Source organism: Erinaceus europaeus, chromosome 19 (genome assembly GCF_950295315.1).
Source record: "Erinaceus europaeus chromosome 19, mEriEur2.1, whole genome shotgun sequence".
NCBI classification, from domain to species: Eukaryota; Metazoa; Chordata; class Mammalia; order Eulipotyphla; family Erinaceidae; genus Erinaceus; species Erinaceus europaeus.
In genome coordinates, this window is record NC_080180.1 from 5,961,110 (window position 1) to 5,977,826 (window position 16,717).

Sequence of the window (16,717 nt, forward strand, 5' to 3'; positions counted from 1 at the left end):
TGTCTATCTTTCTCTCTTCCTCTTTGTCTTACCCTCCTCTTTCCATTTCTCTCTATCCTATCTAACAATGATGACATTAATAACAACAACAATAATAACTACAACAAGGGCAACAAAAGGGAATAAATAAATAAATAAATATAAAAGAGAAAAGAAATTGAAAAAGCAGCTGTTTTTAAATATATGTATTAGTTCAACTTGACAAATCATACTTCCTACAGGGAAAATAATGAACATCTTGTGTAAAGCACCAATTTTTTAAACTGAACTTTATTTTGTTTATTTTGGGTAGAGACAGAAATTGAGAGAGAAGGGAGAGAGATATATATGGAGAGGGAAGGAGAGACACTTGCAGCATAGCTTCACCTCTTGTGAAGTTTTACCCCTGCAGGTGGAGACTAGGAGCTTGAACTGGGTAATTCTGCACTGTAACATGTACACTCAACCAAGTGCATCACCACCCAGTCACTCTAGAAGATTACTTTCATGAACTGGGGAGATAGCACAGTGGGTATGCAAGGCACCAGATTTTATTCAAAAATAGAGCTGTAAAAAGTTATATAAATGTCCATTGACAAATGACTGGATAAAGAAGTTATGGCCTATATACTCCTCAGATAGGCAGGCAGATAGATAGGCAAGCCAATAAGCACAAAACCTGCATGCCTGAGGCACTGTGACTCACTGAAGTAGTACTCTGTCTCCAATCTCTCTCTCTCTCTCTCTCTCCCTCCCTCCCTCCTGCCCCCCCTCCCCTTCATGTTATGTGAAACTTTATTTGTTAAAAAGAAAGATAGTATTTCACCATCAGCTCAGCTCCAGCTCCACACACAGGAGGGTAAAATATTTTGATGACTTGTCAGAAAGAAATCTTTTCTCCGGTGGCTGATAGTCTGGTGTGCAGCACTTCAATGGGGATGTGTATGGAATGTGTGTTCATGATTGTCTGTGTGAGATTTGTTGCTTTGTACAAACATGCTTGTGCCCACCTAGTTGACTAGATTATCAGCGGATGGTCAAGGTAATTCACTCCAGAGGCTCTCAATACCCCATTTTGTGTGTGCGTGCAAGAGATCCTCTGTTCCCTCAAACCTCACAGTTCTACAAGGACACTCTCACAGGAGTAACACTCCTGTCCTCTTTCCATTAAACCCTCGCTTTCTCAGAAGCAAGGTCACTACTGGGATTAATAACATGAGAGAAAGTGGGGTACAGACTCCATTAACTTTTTTTTCTAGATTTGCCTTTGCCTTCCCGTGGAGATAGCGATGTCTGCATACCCCTGAGATTACACTGAGGGGTTTGGGGGGGGCAGGCTTTGTCCTATGGAGGCGAACTTGAGACTTAACTAGGTGAGTTCCAGTCTGGGATGAACTATTACAAAGCTCTTCCCATCTATGCCATATCTTGAAACATGCCCTATCTGTAATAAAGTTGATATAATGCTCAAATGCATTGACAGATGATCAATCAATTCTTCCAAACCCTCAAGGCTAGGCAGAAGTATTATTTATTGATCCCCAAAGCTCAAACATTCTAAGGAGTTGGCAGCAGCTTTGAAAAAGATGAAGGTAGGTGTGTGTGTGTGTGTGTGTGTGTGTGTGTGTGTGTGTGTGTGTGTGTGTGTATACGTACTACAGGCCAGAGTAACACATGTAAATTGAGGCTTCTGGGGAGACCAGAACAGGAGGTTTCAAGGTTTCTATAAGTGGTAACCAAGCAGTGTTTGACCTTGGCAGGTCATAGCTTTGGTTGCCTATGTGAACATTAATATACAGAAACCTTATTGAATTGTATTCATTTTTTTTATTGAGGTAATACTGGTTTGCAAAAGTATTATGTTTAATGGTACAATTTCATTTCTCTTCGAACTGCTTGTTGCCACACCACACTCACCAACATGGTGCTGATCTGCCCCCCAAGTCCATTGGATCCCCTCCCTTTATCATGACCCACTTCTTCGGTGACTTTGAAGTTTTGCACCAGAGTTTCAGGCTTAGGTTTTTGCTTCTCTTTCTTTCTTTTTATCCACAAGTGAGTAAGAGTATTCATTGTTTGGCCTTCTCTTTTGAGGACAGAAAGCCTATCTAAGTGAGGTTGGGAGGCAGGAAAGAGTGCCACATACTTGAAATCAGAAAGTGTCACAGAGCCCAGCAAGCCTTGGAAGTACTGTTGCTTCAACACTCATGCGGGAGGTAAAAGAAGTCCCCAGAGAGGACCTGAAGGCTAGGACCTTGGCTTGGGGGGTTAGAGGCAGTGCACATGAGACATGCATTTTTCTTTTCTCCCTTTTTCCCTCTTTCTTTCTTTCTCTCATTGTTTTTTCCTTACCAGGGTTATTACCTCTGGGGATCAGTGTGGTTTTTGTTTGGTTTGTTTATTTATTTCCATGAGACAGAGAGGCCAGAGCACTGCTCAGTTCTGGCATAGCATGGTACAGGGGAATGAACCTGGGGCTTCTGGGATTTGGAGCAGGCACATTCTGTGCTCTGCTGCCGAGTATCTCCCCACCCAGAATTGTGACTTGGGGAAAGGAATGGAGATGCTTTTTTTAAAAAATAATTCATCATTTTCACAAGTGGGAGAGAGAAAGAAAGAAGGGCAGGGAGACTAAGGACAGAGCACTGCTCAACTCTGGCATATGGTGGTGCTAGGAGTTGAACCTAGGACCTCTGAGTCTCAGACCTTCAATCTAGTGTGATACCACTGTGGCATCTCCCTGGCCTAAGAAGTGTGAGTTTTTAAGGTGGATTATTTCCTATATGCTTTAATCTAAATGTGCAAAAAAAAAAAAAAAAGCGGGGGTGTTTATTGTGAAAACAATAGGCAGATTATGCTAGACAAAGTTTTCTTAAGGCTAGATGAGTGCAAGAAAAAAAAAAGAAAGTGAAGAGGAATGCACACGCATCTAAATATTCTTCATGGGGGAAGTGGGTTAAATCAGGTTGATGACAGGGAATCAAAGAAGCCTTTCAAAGATGGTGAAATTTTTAGCTAGGCTAATGTACCCCACCTCTGCTCCCCAATCAGCAAAGGGAACCAGGCCCTGGGCACTATAAAAAAAATCATGGTTCGTCGTGGTCCGGGAGGTGGCCCAGTGGATAAAGCATTGGATTCTCAACCATGAGGTCCTGAGTTCGATCCCCGGCAGCACATGTACCAGAGTGATGTCTGGCTCTTTCTCTCATCCTACCTCTCTCATGAATAAATAAATACATTCTTAAAAAAAAAAAGTCATGGTCCGTGGTCCAGGAGGTGCCACAGTGGCTAAGGCACTGGATTCTCAAGCATGAGGTCCTGAGTTCAATCCCCAGGAGCACATGTACCAGAGTGATATCTGGTCCTTTCTCTCTCTTCTCCTATATTTCTCATTAATTAATAAATAAAATATTTTTTAAAAGTCATGGTCTGGAGCCAGGCGGTAGCACAGCAGGTTAAGCGCAAGTGGCGCAAATAACAAGGATTGACCTAAGGATCCTGGTTCGAGCCCCCAAGCTACCCACCTGCAGGGGAGTCACTTCTCAGGTGGTGAAGCAGGTGTCTTTCTCTCTCCCTCTCTGTCTTCCCCTCCTTTCTCCATTTCTCTCTGTCCTATCCAACAATGACGATAGCAATAATAACTACAATAAAACAAGGGCAACAAAAGAGAATAAATAAATACTTAAAAAAGTAAAAAATAAAAAACACCAAAAAAAAATAATAAGTCATGGTCCTCAGTTAGTGGTCACCAGAAGGGAAAGATGAGGGGGTCAAAAATGGTCAAGGGGGCCAGGTGATGGCGCACCTGGTTGAGCACACATGCTATAATGCACAGGGACCTGGGTTTGAGCTCTTGATCTCCACCTGTAGGGAGAAAGCTTTGTGAGTGGGTGAAGCAGTGTTGCAGGTGTCTCTCACACTCTATCACCCCCTTCCTTCTCAATTTCTGCCTGTCTCTATCCAATAAATAAAAATAAAGATAATAAAATAATAACTAAATAATAATATAAAAATAATAACTAAAGTAAATTTAAAAAAATAAGAAATAAATGGTGAAAGATGATAGAATTGGACTTTCAAGTCCTGAGGGCAGGGGTAGATAGCATAATGGTTAAAAGAGAATCTCATGCCTGAGGCTCCAAAGTCCCAGGTTTAGTCCCCCACACCACCATACAACAGAGCTGAGCAGTGCTCTGGTAACAACAACAACAACAACAACAAAAAATCTGAGAGACAGCTCACCCAACAGAGCACATGCTTGAATGTGCGTGAGGTCATGGATTTGAGTTCTACTTGGGTGCACCAGCTGGAAACTCTATAGATAGGGAAGATATACCCACACTGATTTCAATAATCCACACTTTACATGATAAAACTTATATGATGTTCTAATGTGATGTTACATCTATAAAAAATGGAATTGAGGGGTCAGGTGATGACACACCTGGTTGAGTGCATATGCTACAGTGCAAGGACCCAGGTTTGAGCCCCCAGCCCCCACCTGCAGAGGGGAAACTTTTTGAGTGGTAAAGCAGTATTGCAGATGTCTCTCTGTCTCCATCTCTATCACTCCTTTCCCTCTCAATTTCTTCTGTCTCTGTTCAATAAATAAATACCCCAAAAAATAATGGAATTGAAATTAAATACCATCAGCTGAAAGCTATGAGAACAGTCTAGAATAAAGACAACTATGGAAGGCAGAGTTTTATTGTGAATAGAGGGGTATCCTTGTATTCTGTAGGGATGGAGTCAGGACTCCAGGACAGACCTAGAAAGAATGGAACCCAGTGAAGAAAATTGAAGCAGGGCAGTCCAGGAGGTGGCACAGTGAATAAAGCATTAATTCTTAACCATGAGGTTCGGAGTTCAATCCCTGGCGGCACATGAGACACTCTGGTTCTCTCTCTGAAATAAATAAATAAGTCAAAAAAAGAGAGAGAAATCCAAGGCAGGAATAAAACCTCCCATCCAGGCCTGGGGGTGGTCTCTAGTTTAGCTGGAAAATGCTTTGTGAGTGAGATGATCCAACAGAGAGAGGTGAGAGTTGAAAAGAACTGTTTGGTCAATAGTTGCTTTTGGCAGGCCCATAAAACACTGACTTCATTCCTCTCACTGTGAAGAGAAAATAATCTATGTTGGGAAAACAAGTGAAAACAATGACCTGGTGAAAGTCAAGCAAAATGGTAAAGAAGGAAAAGGAGCAGCCTTGATCACCAACAACTGTACTCTATTTTCTAAAGAGGGAAGCACAAAAAAGAAAAAAAAAAAAAATCCCCAGAGCACCTCCCCTTGCCCCACACCAGATAGACTCAGCAAACTAAGTTGCCTTACTGTTGATTAAATTCCACCTATGTGTAATCATCCCATATTCCTCCTCCTCTTTTTGGCTTATCTCACTTAACATCATTTCTTCAAGCTCCATTCAAGATGAAAAGAAGAGGAAGGAGGACGGGGAAGGGTCTGGGGGTGAGGTGGGGACGGGGGTCCTAATACATGATGGTGGGAATGGAGGCGAGAGTGTTTTGCATACACCTATCATGAAGAGATAAGACACTGTTCCCATGTGTCAATAACTGTAATGGAAACCATTAGCCCCCAATACAGTGTTAATGGGGGGAAAGAGAAAAAAGAAAGAAAGAAAACTGCTAAGGCAGGAGTCGATATGGAAGCAAGATAGAAGCTTCCACTGAAGTCAGGTTCACTGTCAAGGCAGGTCTGGAGTTACGGGCAGTGTATCTGTGCTTGTACAGGTAGTGACAGCTGTCCTTGAGGCAAACGACTGACAAAGATCCGGACCGGGGAAGGGATACAGCGCCACCTACAGTTCAACCTTCAGGCCTGAGGTCCAGAGGTTCCAAATTCAGTCCCCTGCATCACCACAAAACAGAGCTGAGCAGTGCTATGGGCTAGAAACTTCAGCTTCTTTTGGAAATTGAATTCAGGGGCTTCTTCCCTTTCCCCCTTGTTTTCTCCTCCCTTTCTTCCTTCTTTCTCTTCCTTCCTTTTTCCTCCTCCTCTCCTCTCTTCTCTACTCCCCCCTCTTCCTTTTCTATCATACTCTCTGCTCCAAAGCAAAATAAGGGAAAAGAAAAGAAAAAGGGAAGCAAAGCAAAGCGGAGACAAGCGATGGCATACCTGGTTAATCACACACATTACAGTGCACAAGGTCCCAGGTTCAAGCCCCTGGTCCCCACCAGCAGCGGGGAGGCTTCACAATCGGTTAAACAAACCCACAAGTATCTATCTCTCTCCCCTCTGTCTCCTCCTTCCCTCTCAGATTCTCTTTGCCTCTATAGAAAATAAATAAAGGCCTCTATCTAAAATACATAAAGAAATAGAAAAAGAATTCTAAGGCTGGGGGGGGGGCAGCTCAGACTGTTAGTGCACTGACTTGTGTGCCTGAGACAAAAAAAAAAAAAAGACACAGGTTTGATCTCCTGTGCCACCTTACACCAGAGTCATGCAGTGTTCTAGTCCTTGTCCTTTCTCCCCCACCCCACTTTCATTCTGTCATCACAAATAAATCTTTAAAATATATGTCAATAGGGAGTCGGGTGGTAGTGCAGTGGGTTAAGTGCGCCAAGCACAAGGACCAGCATAAGGATTCCGGCTCGAGGTGAAGCTGGTCTGCAGGTGTCTTTCTCTCCCCCTCTCTGTCTTCCCCTTTTCTCTTCATTTCTCTCTGTCCTATCTAACAATGATGACATCAATAACAACAACAATAATAACTTCAACAACAATATAAAACAACAACAAAAGGGAAATTAAATAAATAAAAATGCATGAATAAAATTGTGTTGTTTTTTTTTTAATTCTACTGTAGGTGTGTGCAAAGAATCTTTCCCCAGAGATATTTTTGGACCATGGTCCTCCGGGGAGGGCTGCTAGAAATTTAAACATGTCATGGGACTCCCCCAGTCTCAGATGGGATAGTAATTCACATTGGTGTTTTTCTGGGCTATGAGTTAGGAGAGATTTCTTTTTTTGATATGTGTAAGAGGTATCTTTTATATACTGACAAATCTACATTCACAGAAAGACTCCTTGCCTATTTCTCTGTTGATTCTCCTACTTTCTCACTAACCATGAGTTTAGTAAAAAATAAATATTGATCCTGTTGTATGAAATTGCTATCTTGTTTATCTCCTACCTAAGAGAAAAACACATAATAAAGTGCTCAGGTTTTATTTATTTAAAAAAAAATTCTACTGGACACAAATATTGAATCTCTCCAGTTAAGGAGCCACCCTAGCCCTCACTGGCCTGAGAGAAGGGACATCTGTTTTCCTATTGGCTGGCAGGTTGATATATTACTAGAGTTGCCAATGTTTATAAAAAATAAAAGATTGGGGGAGTCGGGCGGTAGCACAGCCGGTTAAGCTCATGCGGCGCAAAGTGCAAGGACCAGCGTAAGGATCCTGGTTCAAGCCCCCGGCTCCCCACCTGCAGGGGAGTCGCTTCACAGGCGGTGAAGAAGGTCTGTAGGTGTCTGTCTTTCTCTCCCCGTCTTCCCCTCCTCTCTCCATTTCTCTCTGTCTTATCCAACAATGATGACATCAATAATAACTACAACAATAAAACAAGGACAACAAAAGGGAATAAATAAATAAATATTTAAAAAATAAAATAAATAAATAAAAGATTGGGGGAGTCGGGCAGTAGCGCAGCGGCTTAAGCGCACGTGGCACAAAGCAAGGACTGGCTTAAGGATCCCGGTTCGAGCCCCCAGCTCCCCACCTGCAAAGGAGTCGCTTCACAGGCGGTGAAGCAGGTCTGCAGGTGTCTGTCTTTCTCTCCTCTTCTCTGTCTTCCCCTCCTCTCTCCATTTCTCTCTGTCCTATCCAATAACAACGACATCAATAATAACTACAACAATAAAAAAACACGGGCAACAAAAGGGAATAAATAAATAAATATTTAAAAATAAAATAAAATAAAGATTGGGAGTTGGGCCGAAGCGCAGCAGGTTAAGTGCATGTGGAGCAAAGCGTAAGGATCCCGGGTTCAAGCCCCCGGCTCCCCACCTGCAGGGAAGTCGTTTCACAGGCGGTGAAGCAGGTCTGCAGGTGTCTATCTTTCTCTTCCCCCTCTGTCTTCCCCTCCTCTCTCCATTTCTCTCTGTCCTATCCAACAACGACGAAATTAATAACTACAATACAACAAGGGCAACAAAAGGGATTAAATAAATATTAAAAAAATTCTCTCAGGACATCATCCTAGATGTAGACAATAAATATCAAAGACATGGACTTTGAAAGACATTCTTCTAAGAAAAAAAAAAAACTGAGTCCCTAGATGTTATTGCCTCTCATAAAATGGTGATGACAATCATCAGGGAGTTACACATAGTTTATAAAAGTTGAAACAATCACTGTCACATAACTAAGCAAGGCAGAGGTGAAAAATAGAAAATTATTCTACAGAGGATACGCTGTCAGCATCTGACCAATAAGAAAAGAAAGTCCCCAGTCTCCACCAGTGGAAGGGGCTTCCAAAAGGGTGGAGCAGTGCTTCAGGTGTCTTTCCTCTCTGTCTCCCCCTCACTCTCTCCCTCTCACCTTATAGTAAAAGAAAGAAAGGAAGGAAAAGAAAAAAGGAAAGAAAGGAAGTAGAATCAACTCACCTTCACCTCAACCTACTAGAAAAATAAGTTTCTCCTTTGCCCCTGCAAGTAGGAGGCTTGAACTCATGTCTTGAGTGTTATAATTTGCTCCCCACCAAATGCACCACCACCTAGACTCTCATTCTTCATTCTTTTGTGTTAACCTATGAATGAATAAAACCCTATTTGGCTAGTCTAAAAAAAAGAAAATTAAGTTTCTGAGTAAAGAGAGAGCATCTTTGGGAAAATGTTTAAAGATGAACCAACTTACTGCAAAGAGAAGTGTGGAAATGCAAAGTCCTGGTTCTAAAGTCAACTTTGGAATTAACTAAAAACAAAGTTTCCTCATTTGCAACTAGAAAATATATAAACTGAACTTAGGATACATTTGCATTATTTTCATGATATGCTAATACTGTCACAATATTATGAAGTGATTCTTTTTTTTTTTTTTTAATGTTCTTGTTACCAGGCTTCATTGCTTCAAACTGAATTTTTCAGACAAATAAAGAAAAGGAGAAACAAACACCACAGACCTAAGCTTTCTTCAGTGCACTACCCATCAGGCTTGAAGTTGGGCTGCCTACATGATAAAGCTCTCAGGTGAGCTATCTTGTGGTCTGTGAAATCAGTCACTGTTAAGAGTTGAAAAATACAAATTATTCCCTTCAACAAGGAATGTCCCATGTGAAAGGGACATTATCAAGAGCCCTTTGGAAAATTATGCACTATGATAGTATTGTGATTTAGAAAAAAAAAAAGCCACATAGTTTATTTTATTAAATATTTTATTTTAATGAGAGAGACCCAGAGAGAATGAAAGAGACCAGAGCATTGCTCAGCTCTGACTTATTGTGGAGCCAGGAATTGAACCTAGGACCTCAGAGCCATGAAACTCTTTTACATAAACATTAGGCTATCTCCCTGGCCCTAAGCAGTTTTTTAAAATTTATTTCCTTTATTGGGGGATTAATGTTTTACAGTCAACAGTAAATACAATAGTTTGTATAAGCATAACATTTCCCAGTTTTCCACATAACAATACAAAAACAGTTTCTTTAGAATAGGTATAATGATATCTAAAATGACGCTCAGTGTGGTTAAGGGTTAAGCAGCTCCTCCAGTATTAGACTGAACAAGTTGTCCAAGTTCCTTTCAGCTCACCCTACTAAAGAAGGTAAAAACCAATTGCCAAAAGAAACATGTTAAGTGTGGACTTCTAGGACTGGTGATGGATCAATTCTGATCATAGGTATTACTACCAGATGTGTTTTGTTTTGTTTTGTTTTGTTTTGTTTTGTTTTGTTTTAAACCAGAGTACTTGTCTGCAGAGGGAAGATAGTAATTTTCTCTAAGTATTCCACAAAACATGCAACCCCACCTCCCCAGGTGTGTGACTGTGGGCTGTCATTACTCTCTGCCATTTTCACAATGCCTGTTAACTCACAGGTGCCAGCAAACACTCTTGGTTTTCATTAAAATTTAACTCAGGTGGCAGGAGAGTCTCTGCAGAGGAGAAAGTGGCTGAGGACAAGAGTGAGAATTCTCCTACCCTCTTTCTCTATGTCTTTCTTTTTTTCATTGAATTTGATTTATCCTGCAAAATAGCATCTACTTTCCAGTCTTCCTCTAATCTTTCTTCCTCCGTATAGGTGACCCAGAAACCACTCACTGGAGACAACACAGACTGTCACCAACAGAGAAAGGTATTAAGGAATATTTTAAGCAACTACATGAAAATAAACAGTGAAGCAAGTACTGAGTGTGTGTGTTTTCTGATCACTAACTGACCTCTGAAAGCTCCTTATCCCAAACAAATGATGGTTTGTAGAAGACAAGGGTGACTGTTAGAAAGGGACAAATAATAAAGCTTCCAGGAATTAAGTGTCATGCAAAGTTATCTGATGCTTCTTGTAATTCCCAGTCATCCCAGCCCTAAAGCTGTATCAGAATTGTGCCTAGAACACCTTTCCTCTCCAGCTCAGAAAGCTGCCTGCTGTGAACCAGCTGAGGATTTATTATTAGTAATTCACTGCTAAGAGGAAGCTGCTAACCTGCCCTTGTCTTCAGCTCAGGACCTGGACTCCTTTGGATACAATCTGCTCCAAAAGGAAAGGAAATCTAACTTGCTTTCAGAGTCTGTAAGACTGTCCTCAAGAAAGGCTCCTATCAGCACAGTGGTCAGCCTTTACCAGAAGCTTCTTTGAGCCACCAGTCATCTGTGTGCTAAACTCTCTGCCACAGGGAACTTGGCTGAAGACAGTGCCAGAGCTGATGAAAGAGAGAGGAAAAGTGTGTATAATTTGAAATCAAAACAAAAATAGTTTAAATAAATTCAAAAGAGATATTTTGTAAAAAGCACATTTAAAATAGTAAATATATTTCATTACAAATCAGTCTTTTCTTAATCATATAACTGGCAAGCTGGATCTTGACACAGCTGCAGCAAATTACCTTTGATTTGAAATAAAAATCAGTATATGATAAGGCATCTACCTGGCCACATAAAGTCAAGGGCATAGAGAGTTCTGTTTAGATGCATTTTAAAGAAAACTCAGGTCTGGAAAAAGAGAGAGAGAGAGATAAAAGCAAACATAAAAAACAATGTGAAAGTCAAGGAAAATCAAGGAAAGTGTACAAAGTGTAAACAAAGCAAGTTTAGTCCCAAAGTCTAGAGGAAGTAGTTGAAAAACATGTATTTCCTGGAATCCACAGCTATTGTTTTCAGTCTTTCCTCTAAATACACTTAGAACTCCATGTCCCCTCACCCCCAACACACACATACACACACGTACTTCTAACACTCTCCAAATTTTCCATCCAAATTTTGAAGTTTAAATCAATTTTGCTTTTTCTCTCGTGCTCACAATTTTTTTTTTTTTTTTTTTTTGCCTTTTACTTTAGTCAGAAATGCCTTCTCCACCAGCACTTTTTCATGTCAGCATTGCACTCTCACCAGGGGATAGAGGGTCTCAGGTGTCCAGGCTCCTTTGTCTCAGCGAAATCTTCTAGACATTCTTCCCTCCATTTGTTTGTTTTTACTTCTGACTTACTAAGTTGATTCTTCCTCTATACATCTCAGCATGTTTAAAGACTATGTATAGTCTGTTTGGTAAACATTTAAAGTTACTGGTCTTGATGATATTTTTATTCATCTATGCTCTCAAGCATGTACTATTATCAACTCCCACCCCAGACAGGTTGAACAGAGCTAATGAAAGACCACGGAGCTGGAGAAGAATGAAAGCTTGCCTCACAAGAAACTGTTTCTCATCACAGATTGACCTAAGGAAGTGATGGCTTCTCTGATGCCAACCATTGAACCAGGAGGGGCCACCTTTGTTTGGTTTAGAGGAGAGGTGCTTCAAAGTGCTGCAAGTGAGGGTTCTAGACAGACAGAAATTCTGTTTGTTTGCAAGTTTATTTGGAAAAACTATCAAGATATAATTAATATGATTATAATACTAAGTTAGTAATATTAAGTTGGTTTCAGGTGCAACACATATTGATTTGAAGTTTCTATGTAGTGAGAAAGGGTCAGCACCATAAATCTGGCTAACATTAGTCCCCAAATATAGTTTAAAAATTTTAAATACTAAATTCTTCAGCTTAACGGTAGGCTTTTGAATCTTAGGATTTTTGAGTCTTTGGATGTCTAGAATCCTTTCTTCCCTCAGAGTGTATACTTTGTAGAAATTCATGTGTAAAATTTTCCCTTGTCTACAAAAAAATAAATAAATAAATTCATGTGTATAGGTTAGCCATATTTATTCTTGAAATGACAGCAATTAAACCCAGATTAATGTCATATTATGATAGTGAGCTATTCCAAAAGTTTACTTTAAACTTCTTTAGGTGATGGACAGCATTTTTAGTAAAAATGAGAAAAATCTGACTCAAGATATACTGATAAGAAGCTATGTAGTGACCCCTAAAATTACTTGGAGGGTTAAAACACTGTAGAACTCAGTTCTCAGTGTTAGTTTTAAAATGCCCCTGGGGATGGCAGTGGTTAAATTGATAAAGCATACAACTTACAATGGGCAAGGAGCTGGGTTCAGGCTCTCAGTCCCCACCTGCAGTGGGGGAAGCTTCACGACCAGTAAGTAGTACTGCGAGTGTCTCTCTCACATACTCTCTCTCACTCTCTTTAGCCCTATTTCTCTCTGTCTCTATCATAATAAAGACAAATTAGAAAGAGGAGGAGGAGAGAGGAGAGGAGAAGAAATAAAATGTTCTTACTAGTGAGAACAAACTATTAGGTAAGGAAAATCTTGAATGACCATCTAGATGAGCAGTTGGAATAAATGATACTGGATTATCCTAACTCAACAATTTGCATTGTGGCCCCAAACCATTAAATACTTCTTATCAAGTACCTACTCAGTGCTAAACACTTAGGAACTCTTTTAGTCCTTGCCTTCCCCAAGTCACAGGTGGCCAGATAGGCTGGGTAAAGGAATCTAATGACTGCCTTGGGGTAGAGCTAGAGTTTAAAATCTGGTCTCTTCTTACTGTGTGGCTCTTTTAAAAGGACTAGAAATGGGTGGGGGAGATAGCATAATGGTTATGCAACAGACTCTTTTGTCTGAGGCTCCTAAGTTCCAGGTTCAAGCCTCCACACCACCATAAGCCAGAGCTGAGCAGGGCACTGGTGTTTCTGTCTCTCTCTCAAAAATAAAATAAAAATAAGGAGGAAAAAGCTTTAAAAAAAAAAAAGGACTAGAAATTTATCTTCTGCAAGATCATAATTTATCTTTTTAAAATTTCTTATGTGGCAAAAAATTTTTTTCTTACTTAGCAAGAAAGAAAGTTGGCTCCATCTCACAATTTCTCTTGGATATATAGTTCTCTGATGAGATTGAAGGTGGTCATTTGACAGATGGCATAGTCTATTCAGTAAACACTCTTAAGTACTTCCTAAGAATTCGTGTGTAGTTTTCATTTTTTTCTCTAATAGGACAGATGTAAACTATATACATAACATTTCCAATAAAAGCTAAGTTTATTAGATCATCCCCTTAATTTTTTTCTCTCTATTTTATGTAACATTTATTGGATGTTTTCTTTCTTTAATATTTATTTATTTCCTTTTGTTGCCCTTGTTGTGTTATTGTTGTAGTTATTATTCTTGTTGTTATTGATGTCGTTATTGTTGGATAGGACAGAGAGAAATGGAGAGAGGAGGGGAAGACAGGGGGAGAGAAATTTAGACACCTGCAGACCTGCTTCACCGCTTGTGAAGCGACTCCTCTGCAGGTGGGGAGCCAGGGACTCGAACTGGGATCCTTACACCGATCCTTGTGCTTTGCACCACGTGTGTTTAACCCGCTGCGTTACCTCTCAACTCCCACCTTAGATGCTTAAGAGTCTATCAAACAAGTCACTTATTTTAGATTTCGCTCTACCTGAGCTGGTTGTGTAGCCCAGTACTTTTGGAATTTATTTTACAAGGCCGCTAAAATAACATCCTTTAAAAATCTTGAGTTAAATATTTAATGACAAAGAGGTACAGAGAGAAGTGCATGCGTGCGTGCATGCACACACAGAGGGAGAGAGAGAGAGGGAGAGAGTTAAGAGCACCGCTCTGTTCTCTCTTACAGTGGAACTAGGAATTGGACCTAGGGCCTTGGAGCCTCAGGCATGAAAGTCTTTTGCATAGGTAATATCTCCCTGACTCCTAATAACATTCTTTTTGAAAGGCTTTATCTATTTTATTACCTATGAGAGAGAGAGAGAGACAGATTGATTCACAGGAGGCAGAGGAAGAGAGAAGTGTTAGAACATGGTGTGTGCAGTGCAGGGATCCCTCTGGGAACCTCAGATATATGAGTCCTATACTTTGCCACTTGAATTAGTTCCCTGGCTGCTAAATTAACACCATTTTCTTCTTAAATAAGACTATCATTCTTTTTTAACTTTTCTTTTTAAAAAATATTTTACTTATTTATTCCCTTTTTGGTTGCCCTTGTTTTTGTTACTGTAGTTATTGTTGTTATTGATGTCATTGTTGTTGGATAGGACAGAGAGAAATGGAGAGAGGAGGGGAAGACAGAGAGGGGAGAGAAAGACAGATACCTGCAGACCTACTTCACTGATTGTGAAGCGACTCACCTGCAGGTGGGGAGCCGAGGGCTCGAACCGGTATCCTTACGCCGGTCCTTGTGCTTTGTACCATGTGCGTTTAACCCGCTGCGCTACCGCCCGACTCCCATTCTTTTAAAAAATATATTTATCTGTCTATTTATTTTATAGGACAGGGAGAAACTGAAATTGGGAAATGGGAGATAGAGGAGAAAAACACCTGCTTATGAAGAAGTTGGGGGCTGGAGGCTTGAACCCAAGTCTCTGCACACGGTAACATGTGCATTCAATCTGGGGCACCACTGCCCCGCCCTCAAAGCTATTGTTCTTAAATTCAAACATAACCATGTTTCATCTGTGTAAACATAAGCGAGTCAATCATCAGAGGAGACTGCTTGCAATGCCACATCAACTTTCTTTCAACTTGTTCTTTGGTGCCTGCAGCCAGTACCTTCACACATTCTGTCTTCCTGCTGAAGACACTCATTCCCTGTGGCTCTAAATTAAAGAAAATCCCCAAGATGAAAGTGGCTGCCAGCTGCCAACCGGCTCAACGAGGGACTCAGACCAGAGGTGACTCTTTTGAGACAAACCTTTAGCTAAATCTCAGCGACAAGAGGGACAAGTCCTCAGCCCCCCTAAGAAGCTCTGGCCAGGACTCTGAGTGAGTAGACAGTCATGTCCCAGCATATAAATTCCTTACCTGTTTCTGTGTCTGCCTGGGGCCCTTGGCCTGTGCAGTAGCAGCAATCCAAGAAGATGACATAGTTTAGGACGTTGAAGAGCAGCCCGATGATTCCAGCACTGAGAACCAGCAGAGGCTCCTCTGTCTTCTGGGGGTTCACATACCTCTTGACAGCTTCGATCAGGACACTGAACATCAGTGCCACGGCAAAAACAGAGTTGCCAAAGGCGCCCACAACGTCAGCCCGGAGGAGGCCGTAAGTGTTCTTCTTGTGCTGGCGGACGCTGCTGGCTCGCAAGCTAAACAGACCGATGATCATGGAAAGTAGGTGGGACAACACAGCAAAGGCGTCGGAGGCCAGGGCCAGGGAGTTGCCGATGTAGGCAATTGCCAGCTCCAGAATGAAGAGGAGGATGCTCACAATGCACATGAGGGCCAGACGGCAGCTTCTCCCTGTGTACCGGCCCATGGTGCCGGGCCCTCCTTCTGCCTCACCCTCTCTGCGTTCTAGGGGAAGCAGCGAGGGATTGAGTGACTCTAGCCTCAGGATCACTCTCCCTTCAGGCTTCCAGCGCTTGTCATATTTGGAAATCACCTTTTATAGACAGCTATAAAGCCATAACACAGTTTAAAGGGCAATTAAGCAAGAGAGGTCACGTGAGCGGGGACTTCAGGAATAGGGAAGACACCAGAGGACTGGCTTTGGATGACTTGCTGGTGTGTTGGGTGGCAGAAGCCAAAAGCTTCTGGCTTGGGATCATGTAGAAGTTCATCTGTGGCTTGCGTCTTTCCATCTCTGTGCCATGTTGGCTCAGATGAGACACTGGTAACAGATCCAGGCTGCCTAGCATGTAAATTCTCTGCACGGATCAAGGAATATTCCAGGGACCACTGGTCCAGAGATTAGAGGCTGAAGTTAAAATGAAGCCAGATTTTCTGTCCAGTCCACTGGTCTAGAATGAACTAGCACCTTACTTCTAAACATTTTCCATAAGTAAGACCAGAAAAACACTCATGTTCAAGCAAGATATAATACCTATGAAAAGCTGAAGAGAAGCCCTCAGTTCATTTTGTGAAGAAAGTCACTTCAAGGTGACACAAGGAAGTCTGTAAGTTTTTAACCTAATCTGCCATTTTTTAAAAATTATTTATTCCTTTTGTTGCCCTTGTTTTATTGTTGTAGTTATTGATGTCATCATTGTTAGATAGGACAGAGAGAAATGGAGAGAGGAAGGGAAGACAGAGAGGGGGAGAGAAAGATAGACACCTGCAGACCTGCTTCACCGCTTGTAAAGCGACCCCTCTGCAGGTGGGGAGCCGGGGGTTCGAACTGGGATCCTTAAGCTGGTCCTTGCACTTAACTCACT

At 41.4% G+C, this 16,717-nt stretch overlaps 1 protein-coding gene across 1 annotated transcript in view; it reads right to left on the reverse strand.

Moving 5' to 3' along the window:
• Positions 1-15,819, reverse strand: part of SLC30A10 (solute carrier family 30 member 10) — a 34,521-nt gene extending 18,702 nt beyond the window's left edge. Inside the window, exon 1 of the mRNA XM_060178456.1 lies at positions 15,369-15,819. Within this exon, the coding sequence (XP_060034439.1) occupies positions 15,369-15,819 (451 nt within the window). The remainder of the gene's footprint in view (positions 1-15,368) is intronic.
• Between the last annotated feature and the right edge of the window lie 898 nt (positions 15,820-16,717).